At 44.2% G+C, this 26,003-nt stretch overlaps 2 protein-coding genes across 5 annotated transcripts in view; one reads left to right on the plus strand and one right to left on the minus strand.

Annotated features, from left to right (window-relative positions):
• LOC135549044 (electrogenic aspartate/glutamate antiporter SLC25A13, mitochondrial-like) overlaps nucleotides 1–9,288 on the plus strand; it is a 95,994-nt gene extending 86,706 nt beyond the window's left edge. The window contains exons 16-18 of the mRNA XM_064979114.1: nucleotides 2,976–3,134; nucleotides 3,241–3,331; nucleotides 7,092–9,288. Of these exons, the coding sequence (XP_064835186.1) occupies nucleotides 2,976–3,134; nucleotides 3,241–3,331; nucleotides 7,092–7,281 (440 nt within the window). The 3' untranslated portion in view covers nucleotides 7,282–9,288. The remainder of the gene's footprint in view (nucleotides 1–2,975; nucleotides 3,135–3,240; nucleotides 3,332–7,091) is intronic.
• A 171-nt stretch (nucleotides 9,289–9,459) lies between these two features.
• LOC135549647 (cytoplasmic dynein 1 intermediate chain 1-like) overlaps nucleotides 9,460–26,003 on the minus strand; it is a 135,404-nt gene continuing 118,860 nt past the window's right edge. For all 4 annotated transcript variants that reach the window (XM_064979811.1, XM_064979809.1, XM_064979810.1 and 1 more), the window contains 3 exons: nucleotides 23,976–24,116; nucleotides 20,185–20,310; nucleotides 9,460–10,519 (listed from right to left, as the gene is read on the minus strand). In XM_064979811.1, the coding sequence (XP_064835883.1) occupies nucleotides 10,409–10,519; nucleotides 20,185–20,310; nucleotides 23,976–24,116 (378 nt within the window). In that variant the 3' untranslated portion in view covers nucleotides 9,460–10,408. The remainder of the gene's footprint in view (nucleotides 10,520–20,184; nucleotides 20,311–23,975; nucleotides 24,117–26,003) is intronic.

Below are 26,003 nucleotides of genomic sequence, written 5' to 3' on the forward strand. Positions count from 1 at the left end.
ATAAGAATTTGTTCTTAACTGACTTGCCTAGTAAAATAAAAAAGAGTTCCTCTGTCCAGTGTCTGTGTTCTTGTGCTCATCTTAATCTTTTCTTTTTATTGGCCAGTCTGAGATATGGCTTTTTCTTTGCAACATTTTTCAGCTGTGCTAACATAATTGCAAAAGGGTTGTCTAATGATCAATTAGCGTTTTAAATTGATAAACTTGGATTAACTAACACAAAGTACCATTGGAACACAGTAGTGATGGTTCCTGTAATGGGCCTTTGTACACCTATGAAGATATTCCATAACAAAATCTGCCGTTTCCAGCTACAACAGTCATTTACAACATTAATAATGTCTACACTGTATTTTGGATCAATTTGATGTTTAATGGACAAAAAATTACCTTTTCTTTCAAAAATAAGAACATTTCTAAGTGACCCCAAACTTTTGAACAGTAGTGTACATGGAGTACACAGTGCAACGGGTTAAAGTATGACCTTTGTATAACGGGTTCAAGTATGACCTTTGTATAACGGGTTCAAGTATGACCTTTGTATAACGGGTTCAAGTATGACCTTTGTATAACGGGTTCAAGTATGACCTTTGTATAACGGGTTCAAGTATGACCTTTGTATAACGGGTTCAAGTATGACCTTTGTATAACCCAACAGTAGAAACATATACATTCAGATTGAGTAGAAATAGTGATGCAGGATAACATAACCACAACATTCACAGACAGTACTAAGACTGATGCAGGATAACATAACCACAACATTCACAGACAGTACTAACACTGATGCAGGATAACATAACCACAACATTCACAGACAGTATTAAGACTGATGCAGGATAACAGAACAACTACATTCACAGACAGTACTAACACTGATGCAGGATAACAGAACCACTACATTCACAGACAGTACTAACACTGATGCAGGATAACAGAACAACAACATTCACAGACAGTACTAACACTGATGCAGGATAACAGAACCACTACATTCAGAGACAATAAGGAGACTGATGCAGGATAACAGAACAACTACATTCACAGACAATACGGAGACTGATGCAGGATAACAGAACAACTACATTCACAGACAATACGGAGACTGATGCAGGATAACAGAACCACTACATTCAGAGACAATACGGAGACTGATGCAGGATAACATAACAACTACATTCACAGACAATATGGAGACTGTAGCAGGATAACAGAACCACAACATTCACAGACAGTACTAAGACTGATGCAGGATAACATAACCACAACATTCACAGACAGTACTAACACTGATGCAGGAAAACAGAACAACTACATTCACAGACAGTACTAAGACTGATGCAGGATAACATAACCACAACATTCACAGACAGTACTAACACTGATGCAGGATAACATAACCACAACATTCACAGACAGTACTAAGACTGATGCAGGATAACAGAACCACTACATTCACAGACAATACTAACACTGATGCAGGATAACAGAACCACTACATTCACAGACAGTACTAACACTGATGCAGGATAACAGAACCACAACATTCACAGACAGTACTAAGACTGATGCAGGATAACAGAACAACTACATTCACAGACAGTACTAACACTGATGCAGGATAACAGAACCACTACATTCACAGACAGTACTAACACTGATGCAGGATAACAGAACCACTACATTCACAGACAGTACTAACACTGATGCAGGATAACAGAACCACTACATTCACAGACAGTACTAACACTGATGCAGGATACCAGAACCACTACATTCAGAGACAATAAGGAGACTGATGCAGGATAACAGAACAACTACATTCACAGACAATACGGAGACTGATGCAGGATAACAGAACAACTACATTCACAGACAGTACTCACACTGATGCAGGATAACAGAACCACTACATTCACAGACAGTACTAACACTGATGCAGGATAACAGAACAACTACATTCACAGACAATACAGAGACTGATGCAGGATAACAGAACCACTACATTCACAGACAGTACTAACACTGATGCAGGATAACAGAACCACTACATTCACAGACAGTACTAACACTGATGCAGGATAACAGAACCACTACATTCACAGACAGTACTAACACTGATGCAGGATAACAGAACAACTACATTCACAGACAATACTAACACTGATGCAGGATAACAGAACAACTACATTCACAGACAGTACTCACACTGATGCAGGATAACAGAACCACTACATTCACAGACAGTACTAACACTGATGCAGGATAACATAACAACTACATTCACAGACAGTACTAACACTGATGCAGGATAACAGAACAACTACATTCACAGACAGTACTCACACTGATGCAGGATAACAGAACCACTACATTCACAGACAATACAGAGACTGATGCAGGATAACAGAACAACTACATTCACAGACAATACAGAGACTGATGCAGGATAACAGAACAACTACATTCACAGACAATATGGAGACTGTAGCAGGATAACAGAACCACAACATTCACAGACAGTACTAACACTGATACAGGATAACAGAACCACTACATTCACAGACAGTACTAACACTGATGCAGGATAACAGAACCACTACATTCACAGACAGTACTAACACTGATGCAGGATAACAGAACCACTACATTCACAGACAGTACTAACACTGATGCAGGATAACAGAACCACTACATTCACAGACAGTACTAACACTGATGCAGGATAACAGAACCACTACATTCAGAGACAATACAGAGACTGATGCAGGATAACAGAACAACTACATTCACAGACAATACAGAGACTGATGCAGGATAACACAACAACTACATTCACAGACAATATGGAGACTGTAGCAGGATAACAGAACCACTACATTCACAGACAGTACTAACACTGATGCAGGTACTAACACAGTAACACAGAACCACTACAGTGCTAACAAGTGCTGAGTGAGGTGTTCTCTCCTTAGGTATGCCCGCGGCCTCCCTGGTGACCCCAGCCGATGTTATCAAGACCAGGCTACAAGTGGCGGCCCGTGCTGGCCAGACCACGTATAGTGGCCTCGTTGACTGTTTCTGGAAGATTCTGAAGGAGGAGGGACCACGGGCCTTCTGGAAAGGAGCAGGAGGTATCACCCCATTTGTTTTAATATCTGATGATGATGATGTGATATAAATGGCACAGTAGTGTAATAGTGAAATAGTGTTATTGAGAGTTGTGGTTTTTCACTGTAGCCCGAGTGTTCCGGTCCTCACCTCAGTTTGGGGTCACCCTGGTGACCTATGAACTCCTGCAGAGGTGGTTCTACGTGGACTTCGGCGGACAGTAAGTCAGAACTCCTCCCTCTCCTCATCTGAATGACATGAGCCTGGCCCGTATTCATAAAGTGTCTCAGCATAGGAGGGCTGATCTAGGATCCACTCCCCCATCCATATAATCTTATTTATTATTAAATTAATAAGAGTCTATATCAGCACTCTTACTCTGAGACACCTCATGAATAAGGGTCCTGATGTCTTGTCGGATATTAGACTTGAGTGCTCAGTCTTGCTGACGAAATTCAGGGATCACACAATAACACTGGGAAATCCAAAAACCTAAATGTCAGAATGGTCCAGTCGGGAATAATAGCTTCTACTGACTATTGCGGTGTGATACAAAATCATGGTAATTTCTAGCAGCACTTTACTGCCAACCTTTCAACACAGGGAGAGATGTGTAGTTATACAAAGAATAGATTTCCATTTAAAACCACGCAGAGGGTTAAATGAAAAGCTTGGCTACCCATTGTGTGGGTGCACTTCTTTGTCTCCAGAGGAACAAGAAATGCCATGAGACCAAAATAATTTCAGAGTAGATCAGGTGACTAGCTTCAACCATTTACTTGGTTGCATCCCCAATGGCACCCTATTCCTATAGGGCTCTGGTCAAAAGCAGTGCACTATAAAGAGAATAGGTCACCGTTTGTGACGCAGCCCATTACTTGATGGGATTGATGTGACATTTCCTAAACTACAGAGCTGTGATGTAGGACAGTCCTAAACTACAGAGCTCCAGAGCTGTGATGTAGGACAGTCCTAAACTACAGAGATACAGAGCTGTGATATCAGGCAGTCCTAAACTACAGAGATACAGAGCTGTGATATCAGGCAGTCCTAAACTACAGAGATACAGAGCTGTGATGTAGGACAGTCCTAAACTACAGAGATACAGAGCTGTGATGTAGAGCATCCCTAAACTACAGAGATACAGAGCTGTGATGTCAGGCAGTCCTAAACTACAGAGATACAGAGATACAGAGCTGTGATGTCAGGCAGTCCTAAACTACAGAGATACAGAGCTGTGATGTCAGGCAGTCCTAAACTACAGAGATACAGAGATACAGAGCTGTGATGTCAGGCAGTCCTAAACTACAGAGATACAGAGCTGTGATGTCAGGCAGTCCTAAACTACAGAGATACAGAGCTGTGATGTCAGGCAGTCCTAAACTACAGAGATACAGAGCTGTGATATAGGACAGTCCTAAACTACAGAGATACAGAGCTGTGATGTAGGACAGTCCAAAGATACAGAGATACAGAGCTGTGATGTAGAGCAGTTCTAAACTACAGCGATACAGAGCTGTGATGTCAGGCAGTCCTAAACTACAGAGATACAGAGCTGTGATGTAGAGCAGTCCTAAACTACAGAGATACAGAGCTGTGATATAGAGCAGTCCTAAACTACAGAGATACAGAGCTGGGATGTAGAGCAGTCCTAAACTACAGAGATACAGAGCTGTGATGTAGGACAATCCTAAACTACAGATATACAGAGCTGTGATGTAGAGCAGTCCTAAACTACAGAGATACAGAGCTGTGATGTAGAGCAGTTCTAAACTACAGAGGTACAGAGCTGTGATGTAGGACAGTCCTAAACTACAGAGATACAGAGCTGTGATGTAGGACAGTCCTAAACTACAGAGATACAGAGCGGTGATGTAGAGCAGTCCTAAACTACAGAGATACAGAGCTGTGATGTAGGACAGTTCTAAACTACAGATATACAGAGCTGTGATGTAGGACAGTCCTAAACTACAGAGATACAGAGCTGTGATGTAGGACAGTTCTAAACTACAGATATACAGAGCTGTGATGTAGGACAGTCCTAAACTACAGAGATACAGAGCGGTGATGTAGAGCAGTCCTAAACTACAGAGATACAGAGCTGTGATGTAGAGCAGTCCTAAACTACAGAGATACAGAGCTGTGATGTCAGGCAGTCCTAAACTACAGAGATACAGAGCTGTGATGTCAGGCAGTCCTAAAATACAGAGATACAGAGCTGTGATGTCAGGCAGTCCTAAACTACAGAGATACAGAGCTGTGATGTCAGGCAGTCCTAAACTACAGAGATACAGAGCTGTGATGTCAGGCAGTCCTAAACTACAGAGATACAGAGCTGTGATGTAGAGCAGTCCTAAACTACAGAGATACAGAGCTGTGATGTCAGGCAGTCCTAAACTACAGAGATACAGAGCTGTGATGTCAGGCTGTCCTAAACTACAGAGATACAGAGCTGTGATGTCAGGCAGTCCTAAACTACAGAAATACAGAGCTGTGATGTCAGGCAGTCCTAAACTACAGAGATACAGAGCTGTGATGTCAGGCAGTCCTAAACTACAGAGATACAGAGCTGTGGTGTCAGGCAGTCCTAAACTACAGAGATACAGAGCTGTGATGTAGGTCAGTCCTAAACTACAGAGATACAGAGCTGTGATGTAGGACAGTCCTAAACTACAGAGATACAGAGCTGTGATGTCAGGCAGTCCTAAACTACAGAGATACAGAGCTGTGATGTAGAGCAGTCCTAAACTACAGAGATACAGAGCTGTGATGTCAGGCAGTCCTAAACTACAGAGATACAGAGCTGTGATGTAGGACAGTCCTAAACTACAGAGATACAGAGCTGTGATGTAGGACAGTCCTAAACTACAGAGATACAGAGCTGTGATGTCAGGCAGTCCTAAACTACAGAGATACAGAGCTGTGATGTAGAGCAGTCCTAAACTACAGAGATACAGAGCTGTGATGTCAGGCAGTCCTAAACTACAGAGATACAGAGCTGTGATGTCAGGCAGTCCTAAACTACAGAGATACAGAGCTGTGATGTAGGACAGAGAGAAGCACTTTGACTTGTGCTCTTTCTCATTCCAGCTTTTCTGGGTAAAATTGAGCTCATGCCTGGCGGCACAAACTGGTCACTCTTTAGAATGCACTCTAATGTTCCATTGACCAATAAGAGACAGAGACAGGAGGGCAAGGAGGAGAGTTTTAGGATAAGCGTCACCAAATACATTCCATTCATTATTATACTCTACATGTAATTGTATTGACGGAATTTTGTCAAATACTTTTGGGTTCTTTCACAAATCAGGACCACAAACTGTCCTAATTATTCTGAAATAACATGCATACTGTATGCATAATGTGTCGTCTTCACAGACTTTGCCCTATTTTCAGAAATGTTCAGAAAAATATTCAGTGAATACTCTACTGCTCGATGGTGTGGTGTGGGTGTGAAATGTGTTCCTTTTTGTCTGTATTGGAAAGATATCACAGAAAGTCGTATATGAAACCATTGTGGGATATTCATTTATTTCTGGTTTCAGTGCTCTGAGGAAAAATAGCACTCTAAAAAATAAAATAATAAATAGCTCTCTCGCCCAGTCTTAATATTCGATTAAGATGTTTATTTTTTTGTGGTGGACAATGTTTAATATAAAAACTCTGTTAACTCTTCCCTCACTCTCGCGTGATCTCTTTTCCCCTCCACTTTTGGTTTCTCTCTTTTCTGTCACTCTTTTCTCTCCTCCCTTGTTTCTCCTTCCTTCTCTGTCTTTCCCTTCCTCGTCCCCCTCTCTCTCCCCAATCCCTCCTCCTCCCTCTCCCCCTCTTGTCCTTTCTCCCCTCACCCCTCCCTCCTACTCCCTCGCTCTCCTCCTTGCTCCTCCTCCCCCTCCCTCTCTCCACCTCCCTGCTCCCTCCCTTACCCTCTCTCTCCGCCCTCCTCTCTTCTCCCGCCTCCCTCTATCTCCACACCACAGAAAACCATCTGGCTCGGAGCCGACTCCCAAGTCTCGGATCAGCATGCCGGCGCCCAGTCCCGACCACATCGGAGGCTTCAGGTTGGCCATGGCTACTTTCGCTGGCATCGAAAGCAAATTTGGACTCCACCTCCCAAGATACAACGTACATGTAATCCCCCCCGTCCAAGGAGGACGCCCCTTGAATTGAACTTCCTCTGCCCACACGTAGGGGGCAGAATAGAGCATACACGCAATCGTTACGCCCTCTCCCTCCCAACCCCGCCCCGTTGAGCACTTGGAATTTTCCACCCGAAAGAGAGGCACATTCTGACTAGTATGATGTGCCTCTTTAGGCTTTAAAGGAAAATATGTATCGATGTTTTAGTTGATATGAGACAAAAAAATAAATATTAAGAAATTCTTGAAACAACCTTTATACGTCATGCTCTAAAATCACATCAGGTTGGTTTAGCTTCTGTTTTAGTCTCATATACCCGTAAAGATGACTTTTTGAGTCAGTCTTATTGAGATCAAGGGCTCTATTCAATCTGTGTCGCTGAAGCTAGAAATGTAAAAATAATTTCCTATTGAGCCGACGTCTGCAGTGTTTACCGGGAATGCTGTCTCCGCTGACGCGGAAGCGTTGCCATTACATTGAAATCACGCTGTAACGCTGAATTTCCGTGATACTGATTAGATATAGCCCTAAGTGAAAGCTACAGTACTGACATTGTCTGTCTGGAGTAGTGTCGTTCTGGTTGGTCTTTTAACAGAGTTGTAGAGGGTCTGGCCAGGACTTGAATTAGACCTGGACTGCTTCCTCTTATTACATCATCACTAAAGCCGGGACTCATTCAAAGATGCATTGTCAACAAGCACATTGCACTTGATTTTTTAAGGTCATTTATGCTTGAGTCGACATGCATAGCCTTTACCATGAATGTCAATGTCCGGGTTGACAGTGCAATGTGCTTGTCGACAAAAAAGCCTTTGTTTGAATCCCGGCCTAACCATATAATGGTGATTTTACTGTCTTTCACCAGAGAGTTTGTCTGATTAGAGCTTATTCTGTTGAGGTTATATCCGTCAAATGGACATGTTTTTATTTCCATGTTAAATGTGATGTTATCGATGGGGAATGTAACACAAGCACGCACATCCGAACAATGATTCTACTGTACATATGAGAACGAACAGAGACATATTTTCATATTGATACGGTTTGCCAAGTTGCTTTTTGGATACTGTGAAGCAAAAACAGGAATAATCTTGATCATGAAAGATATTGACCAAACACTTGAATGTAATACATACTGTTCAGTGTTGCCACCATTTGCACCCAGTATTACTACTACGGTACTGTACTGCCTGTTATCCTAAGTTGAGTTGTCTGTCAGCTCAAACTGTGTTATGTGTTGAATTAATGTCTATTTAAGGAGTCAGGGCACAGCAGAGCAGAGGGAGAGAGCAGAAAGATGATGTCACTGACTAGCTATACTACGCTACACTACATTACTCTAGTACACTACACTACATTACTCTATAGTACACCACACTACACTAGACTAGCTGCTCGTTGTCATGCAAGACGCCCGTATTTAAACTTGTACAGGAGAGGAGGATTATATGGTGTGTAATAATTGTGCCTTACTGTATGTATGGCAGCAATATTGAAATACATTGAGTGTACTAAACATTACGAACAGCGTCCTAATATTGAGTTGCACCCCCTTTTGCCCCCAGAACAGCCTCAATTCGTCAGGGCGTGGACTCTACAAGTTGTTGAAAGCGTTCGACAGGGATGCCTATGTTGACGCCAATGCGTCCCACAGTTCTGTCAAGTTGAATGGATGTCCTTTGGGTGGTGGACCATTCTTGATACACACAGGAAACTATTGAGTGTGAAAAACCCAGCAGTAATGCAGTTCTTGACACACTCAAACCAGTGTGCCTGGCATCTACTACCATACCCCGTTCAAAGGCATTTAAATCTGTTGTCTTGCCCATTGAATGGCACACATAGATAATTCATGTCTTAATTGTCTCAAGGCTTAAAAATCCTGCTTTAACTTGTCTCCTCCCCTTCATCTACACCGATTGAAGTGGATTTAACAGGTGACAACAATAAGGGATCATTCAGTAACTTTCATTTGGATTCACCTGGTCAGTCTGTCCATGTTTTGTACACTCAGTGTATATGTACTAATAAAATGAAAGAGAAACGTCTAACGTTAGTAAACAAAGTGTGTGTGCCTTCTTTTACAAGGGGGTATGTTGTGGTGCGACAATTCAGAGAAAAGCTTGACGCCTGGTAAGAGAGAATCATAACAGACCAACGTCCAACTTGTGACACTATGTAGTTCAACATCAACAACAAGTCAACAAGTTAACAGTTCTCCAGCCATGATTTATTGGCAGATATATCATGATAAACAGCGGGCACACACTCAAACAAAGGGCTAAACTAGAATTAGTTTCTTAGGCCTGTAGCCATGGACAGTGCAATAATCCTCACATTAGAGCCCTATAACATTGACATAAAGTTATTACAGACATCCACAACATATTAGAACATATCTATGAAGCTGTAAGAACCTAGAAATGTGTTGCATGCACGCAGGGTTTTGGATACTGAGAAAAGCACAACAAAAGCACTGTGAACATGAGACTTCTGTAACGTGACAGCATAGAGACCTATAGGCCCTATCGAACTGTTCTCACTGCTAGTTTCACAGCTGTAGTAAGACCTATGATTGGATATGGGATTCACTTAGGTTCTGAGCACTGTAAGACAACTGACCACATACAGTAAGTGAATCAATAAACAATTCATATAGTAAATAACAAAGAGGCCCGAGGTGCTTATACGACTAACATATATTAACATAAATGAACACAAAAACAGTGATGTTAATACAGTAAAGAGAAAGCACGTTGTAGCCTGAACACTGCTGGAATAGTGGTTGTGTTCCCCTGCTCAGACGTTGCATGCATCAACCAGTGGTTGCTTGCCACTTCATTGACTGTGCAGTCGGGCACCAGATTACTATGACATATGATGTGGTTAGCTGATAGGTAAAATGCCTATCCAAGTGTTGTAAGATCTGGCATGTGTCAGCAAGGGCTGAACAGGAGAACATGACCCGTAGCTGTCACAGAGAGACGGCGGGGGGCGGGGTCTAGAAACACATGCTGCTGCTTTGACAGGTGTGTGAAATCATGTCATAAAGGTGTGAGAACAAAGCCTTCTGATGGGCTGGATCGCCTAGTGACCCGCCCAGTGTGCCTGGCGATGCTCGGTGATCCCATTGGATCCTGCAGTGATTCGTTCAATCCTATGGCGTCAGTTCCACAGGCCCTTCCTCCTCGCCGTCGGCCCGGTTGGCCTTGATCTCCATCAGGGTACAGGCGAAACGTGCCCAGTCCTCACTGTGGGGCACTGCCAGCTAGGAGGAACCACAGAGACAAAAACTAAATATATTCACCTTCACACTGCTAGATATCCCCAATGGTATTTTTCTATACAATAGATTATGTTTTGACCAATAACTGAATCTTTGTCAGGATCCGATTGGCTGGTTTATCAGCCTCATGAGCAAATACAGTCCAGTATATGTATGATTCTGTTCATGGTCTAAATCTGTGGTCTCCTTGTTTACTGTCCATTACATTTACATTTCACATTACCAAAAGTCCCTGAAGAATCGAGGACCCTAGAAGAAATACAATTGTAGCTTTTACTTGAAGTTTCAAGCTAATCTAGTCAATGGTCAGTGAAATGTACACGCGAGAACCGCTTAGAACGTTGTTTCATTCCTTACAGGTTTTGTATGACTGTGACCTCCAGTAACCAGTCATTGCGAAGCACTGCTGTGAAAGTCAAATGGGAAAGGCCAGTTGGTTGGTTGGTTGCCGTGGCTGCCGCCCAGGCTGTCACTACGGTTACCACTTTGCAGGCTATAATTAACAAGCAATAAGGAGGTGGGAGGGGACAGCGACCATTTTAAACCCTCAGAACTGTTAAAGCACACCAGAGATCTTCCTCAGGGAAATCATCATCAATACACTTAGGGTGCCTCCTAAATGGCACCCAACTCCCTATATGGTGCGCTACTTTTAACAAAAAAAAAATAGATAACTATTGTAAAATATAATGTGTCCGTAAAATGTATATAGTATGGATAGTGCATTCGTAAAGTATTAAGACCCCTTGACTTTTTCAACATTTTGTTACGTTACAGCCTTATTCTAAAATGGATTCAATTGGTTTTTTCCCCTCGCCAATCTACACACCCCATAACGACGAAGCAAAAACAGGATTTTATAAATGTTTGCAAATTTAGTTTTAAAAAACCTGGAAATATCACATTTACAAAAGTATTCTGACTCTACTTTGTTGAAGCACCTTTGGCATTGATTACAGCCTCGAGTCTTCTTGGGTATGACGCTACAAGCTTGGCACACCTGTATTTGGGGAGTTTCTCCCATTCTTCTCTGCAGATCCTCTCAAGCTTTGTCAGGTTGGATAGGGAGCGTCACTAAACAGCTATTTCAGGTCTTTCCAGAGATGTTCGATTGGGTTCAAGTCCGGGCTCTGGCTAGGCAACTCAAGGATATTCAGAGACTTGTCCCAAAACCACTCCTGCGTTGTCTTGGCTGTGTGCTTAGGGTCGTTGTCCTGTTGGAAGGTGAAACTTTGCCCCCAGTCTGAGGTCCTAAGCACTCTGGAGCAGGTTTCCATCAAGGATCTCTCTGTACTTTGCTCCATTCCTCTTTCCCTCAATCCTGACTGGTCTCCCAGTCCCTGCCAATGAAAACCATCCCCACAGCATGATGCTGCCACCACCATGCTTCACCGTAGGGATGGTGGCAGGTTTCCTCCAGACGTGATGCTTGGCATTCAAGCCAAAGAGTTCGATCTTGGTTTCATCAGACCAGAGAATCTTGTTTCTCATGGTCTGAGAGTCCTTTAGGTGTCTTTTGGTGAACTCCAAAAAGACACCTAAAGCTGTCATGTGCCTTTTACTGAGGAGTGGCTTCCGTCTGGCCTCTCTACCATAAAGGCCTGATTGGTGGAGTGCTGCAGAGATGGTTGTCCTTCTGGAATGTTCTTCCATCTCCACAGAGGAACCCTGGAGCTCTGTCGGAGTGACCATTGTGTTCTTGGACACCTCCCTGACCAAGGCCCTTCTCCCCCGATTGCTCAGTTTGGCCAGGCGGCCCGCTCTTGGAAGAGTCTTGGTGGTTCCAAACTTCTTCCATTTAACAATGATGGAGGCCACTGTGTTCTTGGGGACCTTCAATGCTGCAGAAATGTTTTGGTACTCTTCCTCGTCACAATCCTGTCTCGGAGTTCAAATTCCTCGGACCTCATGGCTTGGGTTTTGTCTGACATGCACTGTCACCTGTGGGACCTTATATAGACAGGTGTGTGCATATCCAAATCATGTTCAATCATAGCAAATGGTCTGAATACTTAATGTATTTCTTAAAATACATTTGAAAACATTTCTAAAATCGTGTTTTAGCTTTTTTGGATTTAATCTATTTTAAAATAAAGCTGTAACATAACAAATTGTGGAAAAGGAAAGGGGTCTGAAAACTTTCCAAATGTAATTGATTTATTTTTGATTTGATTTAACGTTTATTTAAACAGGGAGTCACATTGAGATTAAACATCTATTTTACAAGAGGGCCCTGTAAACACTACAATAAAAACAGAATGATAAAACAACATACATATACAGTACCAGTCAAAAGTTTGGACACACCTACTCATTCAAGGTTTTTCTTGATTTGTACTATTTTCTACATTGTAGTAACCAGAAAAGTGTTAAACAAATCTAAATATATTTTATTTGAGATTCTTCAAAGTAGCCACCCTTTGACTTGCTGACAGCTTTGCAAACTCTTGTTACAGTATATGTATCCCCCCAAAAGATATTTACCCCCAAATATATGGGGGATTGGAAATTATGCAAATAATTACATTGATAGAAGCCACACTCTATCTGCAATATTAAAGCTGATCTATTCAATGGCGCTATCTCCGTCATTTGGCAAGACGAAAACAAGTTGAGTTGGCAAAAGCAGAAACCGGCTGGCACACAGGGTAACGCTTTTATGGGAATTACAATCAATTATAGGTTACAGGGAAAGCCAAGTATTTACAGAGCACTTAACGAGGTCAAGCAACATGAACTATAAAACCTCTGAGAACACAAAACAAAGCCAGTAACAAGAAACTATCCACATTTCATTCCTTATCACTCTACCATCTCACACACCAGAGACATTTATTTGTATTCTATGAAAATATAATTCAGGATAATGAACTACTTCATTATGGTGTCTCTCCTAATGTGATGTGTGTTTCGTCCTATATTTTTATTTGATTAGTAATCCCCAGTCCCCGCAGGAGGCCTTTGGCCTTTTGGTAGGTTGTCATGGTAAATAAGAATTTGTTCTTAACCGACTTAGTTAAATAAAGGTTCAATAAAAATAAATATAGAGGTCCTGTGGTCAACTGTAAGTGCTGATATTGTTAAGTGGAAATGTCTAGGAGCAACAAAGGCTCAGCCGCGAAGTGGTAGGCCACACAAGCTCACAGAACGGGACTGCCTCAGTGCTGAAACACGTACAAATCATCTGTCCTCGGTTGCAACACTCACTACTGAGTTCCAAACTGACTCTGGAAGCAACATCAGCAAAATAACTATTCGTCGGGAGCTTCATGAAATGGGTTTCCATGGCCGAGCAGCCGCATACAAGCCTAAGATCACCATGCGCAATGCCAAGCGTTGGCTGGAGTGGTGTAAAGCTCACCGCCATTGGAGCGGTGGAAACGTGTTCTCTGGAGTGATGAATCACGCTTCACCTTCTGGCAGACTGACGGACGAATCTGGGTTTGGCGGATGCCAGGAGAACGCTACCTGGCTCAATGCCACCTGTAAAGTTTGGTGGAGGAGGAATAAAGGTCTGGGGCTGTTTTTCATGGTTCGGACTAGGGCCCTGAGTTCCAGTGAAAGGAAATATTTTTTTAATTTTTATTTATTTATTATGTTTATATGGGACAAGAACATCCCTGGGCAAAACCTTCCCTAATCAGGACGACACTGGACCAATTGTGTGCCTCTCATGGATCTCCCGGTCACGGCCGGCTGCAACAGAGCCTGGACTCAAACCAGGATCTCTAGTGGCACCTTAGACCACTGCGCCACTCGGGAGGCCAGCGAAGGGATATCTTAATGCTACAGCATACAATGACATTGTAGACGATTCTGTGCTTCCAACTTTGTGGTAACAGTTTGGGGGAGGCCCTTTCCTGTTTCAGCATGACAATGCCCCCGTGTATAAAGCAAGGTCCATAAAGAAATGGTTTGTCGAGATCGGTGTGGAAGAACTTGACTGGCCTGCACAGAGCCCTAAACTCAACCCCATCAAATACCTTTGTGATGAATTGGAACACTGACTGCGAGCCAGGCCTAATCACCCAATATCAGTGCCTGGCTGATGCTCACTAATGCTCTTGTGGCTGAATGGAAGCAAATCCCTGCAGCAATGTTCCAACATCTAGTAGAAAGCCTTCCCAGAAGAGTGGAGGCTGTTGTAGCAGCAAACGGTGGACCAACTCCATATTAATGCCCATGATTTTGGAATGAGATGTTCGACGAGCAAGTGTCCACATACTTTTGGTAATGTAGTGTATGTCAGAATATCTATTTAACCTTCGTTTAGCCAGGTAGTTGAGAACAAATTATATTTGATAATAACAACCTGGTGTAATATTATGATATAATAATATCATTGATTTTGAAAATAATAGCATTGGGGCATAAACAGCCTACTATAATTTTGTCCCAAATATGGTACCCTAATCCCTATGGGCCATGATCAAAAGTAGTGCACTATATAGGGAATAGGGTTCCATTTGGGATGCATATTAAGACTGTACCGATCAGCAGGACTATTGCCTCTTCACATTCCATCGTGTTGCATTGTTGCTAGACCTTCATCCCAATCCATTCTAGATTTAGCTCTTTCTTTACGGTGTTTAATAGCTTCACTCCTTCCAGGAAATAAAAACCATTCAAACTTCACTGGAGGCTTTATTTATGAGCCACCATTACCATCAACCAACAGAGAGGGAGAAAGAGAGAGAGAGAGACAGAGGGAGAGATAAATAGAAAGGGAGGGAGAGATAGGGAAAGGAAGATAAAGAGAGAGAGATAAAGAGTGAGGGAGAGAGTGAGGGATCAAGAGGGGGAGAGAGAGGGAGGGAAAGATAAGGGGGGAGAGAGGGAGGGAAAGATAGGGGAGAGAGAGAGGGAGGGAAAGATAGGGGAGAGAGAGAGGGAGGGAAAGATAGGGGAGAGAGAGGGAGGGAAAGATAGGGGGAGAGAGAGAGGGAGGGAAAGATAGGGGAGAGAGAGGGGGAGGGAAAGATAGGGGGAGAGAGAGAGGGAGGGAAAGATAGGGGGAGAGAGAGGGAGTGAAAGACAGGGGGAGAGAGAGAGGGAGGGAAAGATGTCATAAGGTGAATTCACCAATTTGTAAGTCGCTCTGGATAAGAGCGTCTGCCAAATGACTTAAATGTATGTAAATGAAAGATAGGGGGAGAGAGAGGGAGGGAAAGATAGGGGAGAGAGTGAGGGATCAAGAGGGGGAGAGAGGGAGGGAAAGATAGGGGGAGAGAGTGAGGGATCAAGAGGGGGAGAGAGAGGGAGGGAAAGATAGGGGGAGAGAGTGAGGGATCAAGAGGGGGAGAGAGAGAGGGAGGGAAAGATAGGGGGAGAGAGAGAGGGAGGGAAAGATAGGGGAGAGAGTGAGGGATCAAGAGGGGGAGAGAGAGGGAGGGAAAGATAGGGGAGAGAGAGAGGGATGGAAAGATAGGGGAGAGAGGGAGGGAAAGATAGGGGGAGAGAGAGAGGGAGGGAAAGATAGGGGAGAGAGTGAGGGATCAAGAGGGGGAGAGAGAGGGAGGGAAAGATAGGGGGAGAGAGTGAGGGATCAAGAGGGGGAGAGAGAGGGAGGGAAAGATAGGGGGAGAGAGTGAGGGATCAAGAGGGGGAGAGAGAGAGGGAGGGAAAGATAGGGGGAGAGAGAGAGGGAGGGAAAGATAGGGGGAGGGAGAGAGGGAGGGAAAGATAGGGGGAGAGAGAGAGGGAGGGAAAAATAGGGGAGAGAGAGAGGGAGGGAGGGAAAGATAGGGGAGAGAGTGAGGGATCAAGAGGGGGAGAGAGAGGGAGGGAAAGATAGGGGGAGAGAGTGAGGGATCAAGAGGGGGAGAGAGAGGGAGGGAAAGATAGGGGGAGAGAGTGAGGGATCAAGAGGGGGAGAGAGAGAGGGAGGGAAAGATAGGGGGAGAGAGAGAGGGAGGGAAAGATAGGGGGAGGGAGAGAGGGAGGGAAAGATAGGGGGAGAGAGAGAGGGAGGGAAAAATAGGGGAGAGAGAGAGGGAGGGAAAGATAGAGGGAGGGAAAGATAGAGGGAAAGATAGGGGGAGGGAGAGAGGGAGGGAAAGATAGGGGGAGGGAGAGAGGGAGGGAAAGATAGGGGGAAAGTGAAAAGGTTTGCGTCCCAAATTGCACCCTATTCCCTAAATAGTGTACTACTTTTGACCAGAGCCCTGGTCAAAAAAAGTTGGAGCCCTGTTCAAAAGTAGTGACTATATAGACGATAGGATGCCATTTCGGACAGCCATGGACTGACCACACGTTAAACCCAGCCTCTCTCCAATTACCACACTTTAGAAGGCACCCAAGACATCACACACACACACAAGGCACATAGCCCCAAAAGAGCCCTGCAAACATGGGATTCAGAGAGGTTGGCCACTTTGTGGTGAAGGTAAAAGTCATGTGGAGTCTGTTTTAAAAGAAAGAAGAATATAGGAGGGATAGAGGAGAAATTCCAACAGAAACATCAAGGACAATGCTGCCTGATGGGTTAATAAACACATATTAAGAGATGAACCACACACCAGGCCCTCAATGGAGTTTAGAGGTAATGTGCCTGAAGAACGGCTTGTATACGTATAACTTATTACACTATCCTCAGTGGCGACCCGTCATTCAGCGAGTTTTAAGACCCACATTTTTTGCAATAATAAAAAATAAATGTTATTTTGGCATTAATACGTGTCACATATCAGTTTGAAAACAATAAATATATATATATAATTGAATTAATAAAGCTGCATGCAAACATGGTCTCTTTTTGATTTCTTGATCAAGGCAGCTCCAAAATGCAGGTGTTTCAGCATAGCTCAGTGCTTTCTGTGGTGGTGGGGCAAGCCGGCAGAAAATACGGAACGTTGCACCGTGATTGGCTCTGTGTTCTGTCACTCATGGGGACACTAGGTCACAGACCTTGAAAATTCTAGCCCCTTGGGTGCTGCCATAGAGTTACATTAGAAGTGCCCATCCAAGAAGGCTCAAGGTCTTTGGCCACAGATAAAATCACGTCAAATCACGTTATATCTACATCATACTTTCAAAATCTAGCAGTCATCACCATGAATCAAGTCGACAATCTCCTGCGAATCCTTTTTAACCCTTGTCATATGAAGAGAAATAATGAAGAGAAATTATAGATAAAACGTATCGATGCTGATTGGCCATTGGACATAAACATTACACAAGAAGTTGGAAATCACAAATTCAACAATGAGTGGTTTGGAAGGAATCTGTAGCTAACTGCAAACATTGCAAATAAATCACTAGCCTGATATTCATTGGAGTGGCTGTGTGGTACCAAGTCTAAGATTAAGGGTCTCTTTTCCTAGTTTAAAATTATAAACATTCAACATTGGCCATGCTGTTAATGAAGCATGATTTGTGCAGCGCTCAAAACAACTTAACTTGGTACTGCAAAATCTGAGTTCAAGACAACTGGGAACTCTGGAAAAATTAGGTATGACTGGGAAAATAAGTTTTGAACTTTCATCCAACTCAGAATTGTAAATCTGGAACTCGGGCCTCTTTTTAGAGCTACGGCCTGAAGATCACTGACGTCATCATGATTCAACCTTTTTTTCCTTCGAGTTCCCAGATGTCTTGAAAGCACCATCAATCCAGAGAATGGCAGACTTTGATGACAAAATTGAGATATGTATACTGTAGCTAAGAAAGTAATACCAAGTGTATGTTGTGTAGTGAGCCTCACCCTAATAATTTGGTCTATTTTCACCTCTTAATTTCTCCTATTGTTCTGACTTGGTGGTTCACATGTAGCCTATAACCTGTTTTTGAGAAATGGAATCATTGAATATTGTAAGAGCTTTCATTGTCTGCTTATATGCCCCCTTTATTTATCCTACGTTTCTGACTTGGTGTACAGGGAAAACACTGTAAGAACGGCCCATGTTCTGAATTTTGTCGCTGTACATTTCTGAACAATTATATTGACTTTGTCCGTCCTAGCTCTCTCATTAATGTATTGATCAAAATTACAGATTGCCTCTAATCTGTTTGTCGTCCCCTTATGCCATATTTTGTACATCTCAATTGTCAGTAGAAATCCCATTTGTTTAAGCAAGTCAGCCATATCAGCTATGTTTTTTTAAAAGGCAGTAAATTAGGCTGAATGAACTGCTTCGCTGCCAGACAAGGCTCAGCTGATAGTCAGGTGTAGCAGTGACAAGATGTCGGGACTGCTGTTGCGACAGCTTTACGTAGGCCCCGTTTGTCACCATTATAGTGCAATTAATGTATTGCTTTAAACACCTTTAAAAGAGTAATAGTGTTGTTATATATTTAACCAGGCAAGTCAGTTAAGAAAAAAAAATATTTACAATGACAGCCAACCAGTAGGTTAACTGCCTTGTTTGGAAGCAGAATGACAAATGTTTACCTTTTCAGCTCAGGGATTCGAACCAGAAACCTTTTGGTTACTGGCACAACACTCTAACCACTAGGCTACCTGCCACCCCCCCTATGGTGCAAAGAGTTATTTTTGTGCCCTTAATATCAAGCAAAACTTCTGAAGTCGAGAACAAAATTCTTAGTACTGCAAACAAAAATAATGATATTGAAAGCAAAATATGAACCCATAAGTATTGATAGCAAAACAAAATATTGCAAGGAAATCATTTCAAAATGCGAGAACAAATGAATTGTAAATGGATGCAAAAAAGCTTTAAAAAAATGTATGACAGCGTGATTAAATAAGACTCCTCCCTCGCTCCTGCAATTATCCTTTTCTTTGGTTGTTACCCTGGCCTATACTTTGGCTGCCTTTTTTCCAGGACCATGTTTTGGCACACTCAATCCAGCAACATACTGTAGCACCCTGCATCCCACTGGGTCGGTCCTGACCGGTCCCTGGATGGGAGACCAGATGAAGCTGGAAGTGGTGAAAAAAACTGGAACGGAAAAAAGAAACTTGCGGGAAGAAAAAAAATGAAGTGAAATATTTATTTTTTTTAATCACGAAGGGAAAAAACATGAAACATTTACATGACACTTCACAGGTGTCCGAAAACCACGTGTCTGATGTGAAGATGTAAAAAAATCAATACATTCATGTGATTTGTTCATGTGTTTTTTTGTAAGGGTACATACTTTTTCATGTAACTCAGTGGCGGAGCTCTGTCCATTGTGACAGGTCACAGAGAAATTCACCAAACAACTGGATTCTCAGAATGTTAATACCATAGAGATAAAACTAAATTGTTGATGTTTTTCTCTGGGGTTAATAGTACATAACAAACTAACTTATATGACAACACATTTTTCCTCTATGCTGAATATTACATACCACCTAAGACATAGTCATATTCTCGTGAGTTTTTTATACAGTATTACTGTAACATTCCCTAGAAAACAAAAGTTTTGCTTACTCAAATGTAAACAGTGTTTATCTAACGATACTCTTAAAAGTTTCTTATGCACTACCGGTGTTAACATTCACAAGAAAACATGTGTTCTGCTAACTCACTCTGATGTCGACAATGCTGATCAAGAAAGGCAAAAAGAGTTCCGTGAAGTAATGTGGCCCTACTTTGTGTTGGCACCCTGATGACACCCTGATCCCTACACAATGCACCCTATAGGGCTCTGGTCAGATGTAGTGGGCCATTTGAGACTCGGTCATAGTGTTCATATCATACCTCTCCTGCGTCGTAGATCCACAAACGGCCCTCTGAGTCACCCACGGCAACCTCCTTGCCCGCCGACCCCCAGCGCACCCTGTTTAGGGCGCAGGCTCCCTCGATGGTCACACTGGCTGTGGGGACCTGAGGATCACACGGTTACACCAGTCAATCCATCCAGTTTGATCCACAAAGTACATTACAGTTATACAAACATAGTTATTCCTAAAAGTACAGCCTGAACTGCCAGAGAGCAAGTGAAGGCGACACCGGCAAGGAAAAACTCAGTACTACAATTTCAGGTTTCACTCATAGCTGTAACAGTATAATGACACTGCCACCAGCAGAATGGTACATGTTTAGTACATTCTCACAGCCAGACTGGGGTCTTCATCCAGTAAACCTACGTCTGCTTCAGCTCCATGTGAAATAACAATATGAAACTTTTAATGAGCCACATAAATCTTCATAAAGCCCATTAAAGCAATACCCACCACAGCCTGTGGGCCATAGGCTGCTCAGGACTAATCAACACAGTTGATCCCAAATGGCACCCTATTCCTTACATAGGGCGCTACTGTTGCCATGGGCCATAGGGTTCCATTTGGGGTTCCATGTGTAGGGCATAGGGTTCCATTTGGGGCGCAGGCCCAGAGTAATTGCCCAATCCCAGATCAGTTTGTGCATTAGCTATTGCAGTCCAGCCAAAGGGGTTGGCTAAAGCAGAATCAGATCTGGGACCAGTCTATATATGATTATGTATGCTGCTGAAGCACTATTGCATATGACAGACAGGATTAGTTTATGACACATGTCGTCGTTGAAGACAGAAGCCTCGGCATCACGTCGGCTAATACGACAGCTTCCCCGCGCTAGAGCAGGGCTAACCACAGACTGGCTGCTATTAGACTGACTGGAAGCTTCCACCAGACTCGCTGCTTAAATTGGCTGTGTGTTTGTGAAGGGGAAATGAGAACCAGGCCGCCCTCCACCGCTAGGCTAATGTCGTTATGATGGCTGCGTGTTTTTTAATATGTACATAACAATGGAGGGCTGTTGCCATTAGCAACAATGTGAACTATCTCAGATTGTATGTGTGTCTGTGTATGTGTGTGTGTGTGTGAGAGAGAGAAATAGGGAGTGAGTGTGAGTCTGTGTGTGTGTGTGTGTGTGTGTGAGAGAGAGAGAGAGAGAGAGAGAGAGAGAGTGTGTGTCTCCAAATGTTTCTCATCAATCCATCCTTAACGAAGTGTTCCTTCAAACTACACTGAAGAGCCTGCTGTTGCTGAAGGACTGAAGGAAGGAACATCTACAGCTCAATCTCTCTGCTCCCCAGTACGGGCTCGGGAGAGACGAAGGCCATGCGTCCTCCAAAACACAACCCAACCCGGAAGCTCGCCGCACCAATGTGTCATGGGAAACACCGTGCACCTGGCAACCTTGGTTAGCGTGCACTGCGCCCGGCCCGCCACAGGAGTCGCTGGTTCGCGATGAGACATGGATATCCCTACCGGCCAAGCCCTCCCTAACCTGGACGACGCTAGGCCAAATGTTCATCGCCCCACAGACCTCCCGGTCACAGCCGGCTGCGACAGAGCCTGGGCGCCCTAGTTCCAAAAGTGCAAGACCCAAATGTCACAGTTCCTATCAAAGAGCTGGGTCAGAGGTTAAAAATGCGAGAGAGGAATGGTGGAGATAAGGAGCGAGAGACCAGATTTATAATTAGGGAGGAGGGTCTGTGGACACGGTATCCGTGGAAATGCCAAAAAGAGGGAGCGGTTGCCCCTTTCATCTCTACTTTGACCTGAGCCATGAAAGGGAGACCTCCGTGCCCCCCTCCTGGCCCCTCGGTAACTCAACGTAGACAGAGGGCCAATGCCTCTGGGGGAGAAGGGCGGTGTTTTGATTATTCCACCTTAAGATGGTTTAGTTTGTTGTGACAGGACAGTACTGGAGGGAGCCCTCCTACCTGGGAGGGACTAAGGCTGTGAATCAATTTGCGACCAGCATCCCATTGACATACCGACTAGACAAATTCTAAAACTTAACCTCGCCTTAACCCTAACCGTAACCCCCTAAACCTAACCTAATTTTAACCAATTTTGAAATGCAACATTGGTTTTCTGATCAGGCACGTTCCCTTTCTAGCTATGGGTGTGGTAGCCTAGATGTCAGACTGTGGGTGTATTCAACAATGCTACATAGTGATTGAAGACTTGCCCAACAAGGCGGGGCAAAGACCAAGGACTGGGCTATCTAGAAAAGCAGCATACTGGCACCAAGAGGTTAGGGGTGGAGTAGCTTTCTCTGTAACCTAGCATACCGTTACCCTGACAACACATGCCATAAATAACATTTTTTATTTGTGATTAATTACTATGGCTGTGCCCCAAATGGCTCTCTTCTCACTATGGGCATTAAAAGTAGTGCATTATAGTGTACTAAACATTAGGAACACCTTCTTAATATTGAGTTGCACCCACTTTTGCCCCCAGAACAGCCTCAATTAGTCAGGCCAGGGACTCTATGGTGTCGAAAGCGTTCCACAGGGATGCTGCCCAAAGTTGACCAATGCTTCCCACAGTTGTGTCAAGTTGGCTGGATGTCCTTTGGGTGGTGGACTATTCTTTATACACACTGTTGAGTATGAAAAACCCAGGAGTGTTGCAGTTCTTGACACAATTTCTCAATTGTCTCAAGGCTTAAAAATCCTTATTCAACCCGTCTCCTACCCTTCATCTACAATGATTGAAGTGGATTTAACAAGGGACATCAATAAAGGATCATATCTTTTACCTGGATTCACCTGGTCAGTCTATGTCACGGAAAGAGCAGGTGTTCATATTGTTTTGTACACTCAGTGTTTAGGGAATAGGGTGCCATTTGGGATGTAACCATGAAAGAAGCCATCCAGGGTCAAGTGACAAATCCAGGGTCGACTATCAAACTAATGTTTAGATCTGAAAGATGTATTTCTAGCTTCTGCATGGGACTGAAAACGAGTGGTCTGTGGGCTGCTGGGACAGGGTTTGGACACGGTTGGAGTGGAGGAGAGCATTATGGGATAGTTGTAGGAGTGTTAGATGATGGTTGTGGGAGTGATTGGGTACTGGTGTGACATGGTTGACTGGGGAGGGGAGGAGAAGGGAGCGTTAGGGGATGATTATGGGAGTGTTGATGGGGAATTTGGTTTGAGGGATTGGTTGAGGGAACCTCGGTGGAGGGGTTTGGAGAAGGGAGCGTTAGGGGATGGTTAGGGGCGTTTGGTGGGAGGGATCGGTTGTGGAAGCCAAGGTTTGAGGGGTTTGGAGATGGGAGTGTTATGGGTTGGTTGTGGGAGCGTTGATGGGGCGTTTGATGGGAGCGGAGTGAGGAGATGTCACCGGTCTGATTTAGGGAGAACTTGTGGGGAAGGGAACGCCCACACAGAGAGGGTTGCTGGGACTGCTGGTGGCTGTGTGGTTTGGCTCCACTCCAACATGAGAGGCTCTGGGGACAAACACACACACAGAAACACAGACGAATACACACATGCAAACAAGCACCCCCATACACATACAGATACACACACACACACACACACACACACACACACACACACACACACACACACGAGGACATGCCAGAACAATACAGTGACAGAGCATGAGACATGTTTCTCTCTCTCTGTCTCTGTCTAACACACCCAAACACACACACACACACACACACACACACACACACACACACACACACACACACACACACACACACACACACACACACACACACACACACACACACACACACACACACACACACACAGTCACCTCTGTGTCATTGTTGAGGTTCCACAGATCAAGACGGCCCATCCCGTCCACGGCGGCAAACAGAGCTGGGTGCACAGGGGACCACATGACATCATAGACGTAGTCAGCATTGTCCTCAAAGGAGTAGAGGGGTTTATTGTGCTGAAACACATACAGAGAAATAGGTTAGTGAGTCGGAATAGTTTCTCCCGACCCCTCCTGTCTTAGCCTCCAGTATTTATGCTGCAATAGTCTATGTGTCGGGGAACTAAGGTTAGTCTGTTATATCTGGAGTATTTCTCCTGACTTATCGAGTGTCCTGTGTGAATTTTAGTATGCTCTCTGTAATTCTCTCTCTCTCTGCCTCTCCCTCCCCTCCAGAGGACCTGAGCCCTAGGACCATGCCTCAGGACTACCTGGCTTGATGACTCCTTGCTGTCCCCAGTCCACCTGGTCGTGTTGCTGCTCCAGTTTCAACTGTTCTGCCTGCGACTAGGGAACAATGACCTGTTCACCGGATGTGCTACCTTGTCCCAGACCTGCTGTTTTTGACTCATTTTCTCTACCGCACCTGCTGTTTCTAACTCTGAATGCTCGGCTATGAAAAGCCAACTAACATTTACTCATGAGGTGCTGACCTGTTGCACATGTTACAATTACTGTGATTATTATTATTATTCTTTTTTTGACCCTGCAAGTAATCTATGAACGTTTGAACACCTTGGCCATGTACTGTTATATCTCCACCTGGCACAGCCAGAAGAGGACTGGCCACCTCTCAGAGCCTGGTTCCTCTCTAGGTATATTCCTAGGTTCCTGCCTTTCAAGGGAGTTTTTCCTAGCCACCGTGCTTCTACACCTGCATTGCTTGCTGTTTGGGGTTTTAGACTGGGTTTCTGTATAAACACTTTGTGACATCGGCTGATGTAAAAAGGACTTTATAAATACATTTGATTGATTTGATTGAAAAGGAGGATAGAGAGAGAGATGGGGCAGTGAGAGAGAGGGAGGCAGAGAGAGAGAGAGAGAAAGAGAGAGAGAGATGGGAGGTAGTGAGAGAGAGAGGCAGAGAGGGTGGGGCAGAGAGAGAGAGAGAGAGAGGGAGGCAGAGAGAGGGTGGACAGAGAAGGAGGTAGAGAGAGAGAGAAAGAGGGATAGAGATAGAGGGAGAAAAAGGGAGGCAGTAGACAGTCTGGCCCCACTGCAGCCTTGGGGTCTGTCTGGGAAAGGCATAATTAAAAAGCTTTGCACATTCACACAGTGTCATAAAAAAACAGAAGACATGAAAGTCTCCCTCTCCAAAGCTGTACTGTAACCTTAGTGGAACAGCTGTCTGAGGGGAAGAATGAAAGAACAAACAGAGGGAGAGAAAGAGTGGGAAGAGAGAGAGACAGGAGGAAAGACATAGACAGAGGTAAGGGGGCATAAAAGGGAGGGAGCAGAGAGAGAGAAGAGACAGACAGCGAGAGACAGAAAGGGAGAGAAAGAGCGAGATAGAGATGGAGTATTCCCCTCCCACCCCCCCCACCCCCCTCCTCCCATGCCTGTCAGAGAGAATTCCAGAGGGTTGCTAAATGCATTCTGGACAGGTAGGGAGTGGGAGTCAGGTAGGCTAGGCTGAGACAGGTAGGGAGTGGTAGTCAGGTAGGCTAGGCTGAGACAGGTAGGGAGTGGTAGTCAGGTAGGCTAGGCTGAGACAGGTAGGGAGTGGTAGTCAGGTAGACTGAGACAGGTAGAGAGTGGTAGTCAGGTAGACTGAGACAGGTAGGGAGTGGTAGTCAGGTAGACTGAGACAGGTAGGGAGTGGTAGTCAGGTAGACTGAGACAGGTAGGGAGTGGGAGTCAGGTAGGCTAGGCTGAGACAGGTAGAGAGTGGTAGTCAGGTAGGCTAGGCTGAGACAGGTAGGGAGTGGGAGTCAGGTAGACTAGGCTGAGACAGGTAGAGAGTGGTAGTCAGGTAGACTGAGACAGGTAGAGAGTGGTAGTCAGGTAGACTGAGACAGGTAGAGAGTGGTAGTCAGGTAGGCTAGGCTGAGACAGGTAGGGAGT

The sequence above is a fragment of the Oncorhynchus masou genome, chromosome 12 (genome assembly GCF_036934945.1).
Source record: "Oncorhynchus masou masou isolate Uvic2021 chromosome 12, UVic_Omas_1.1, whole genome shotgun sequence".
Classification (NCBI taxonomy): domain Eukaryota; kingdom Metazoa; phylum Chordata; class Actinopteri; order Salmoniformes; family Salmonidae; genus Oncorhynchus; species Oncorhynchus masou.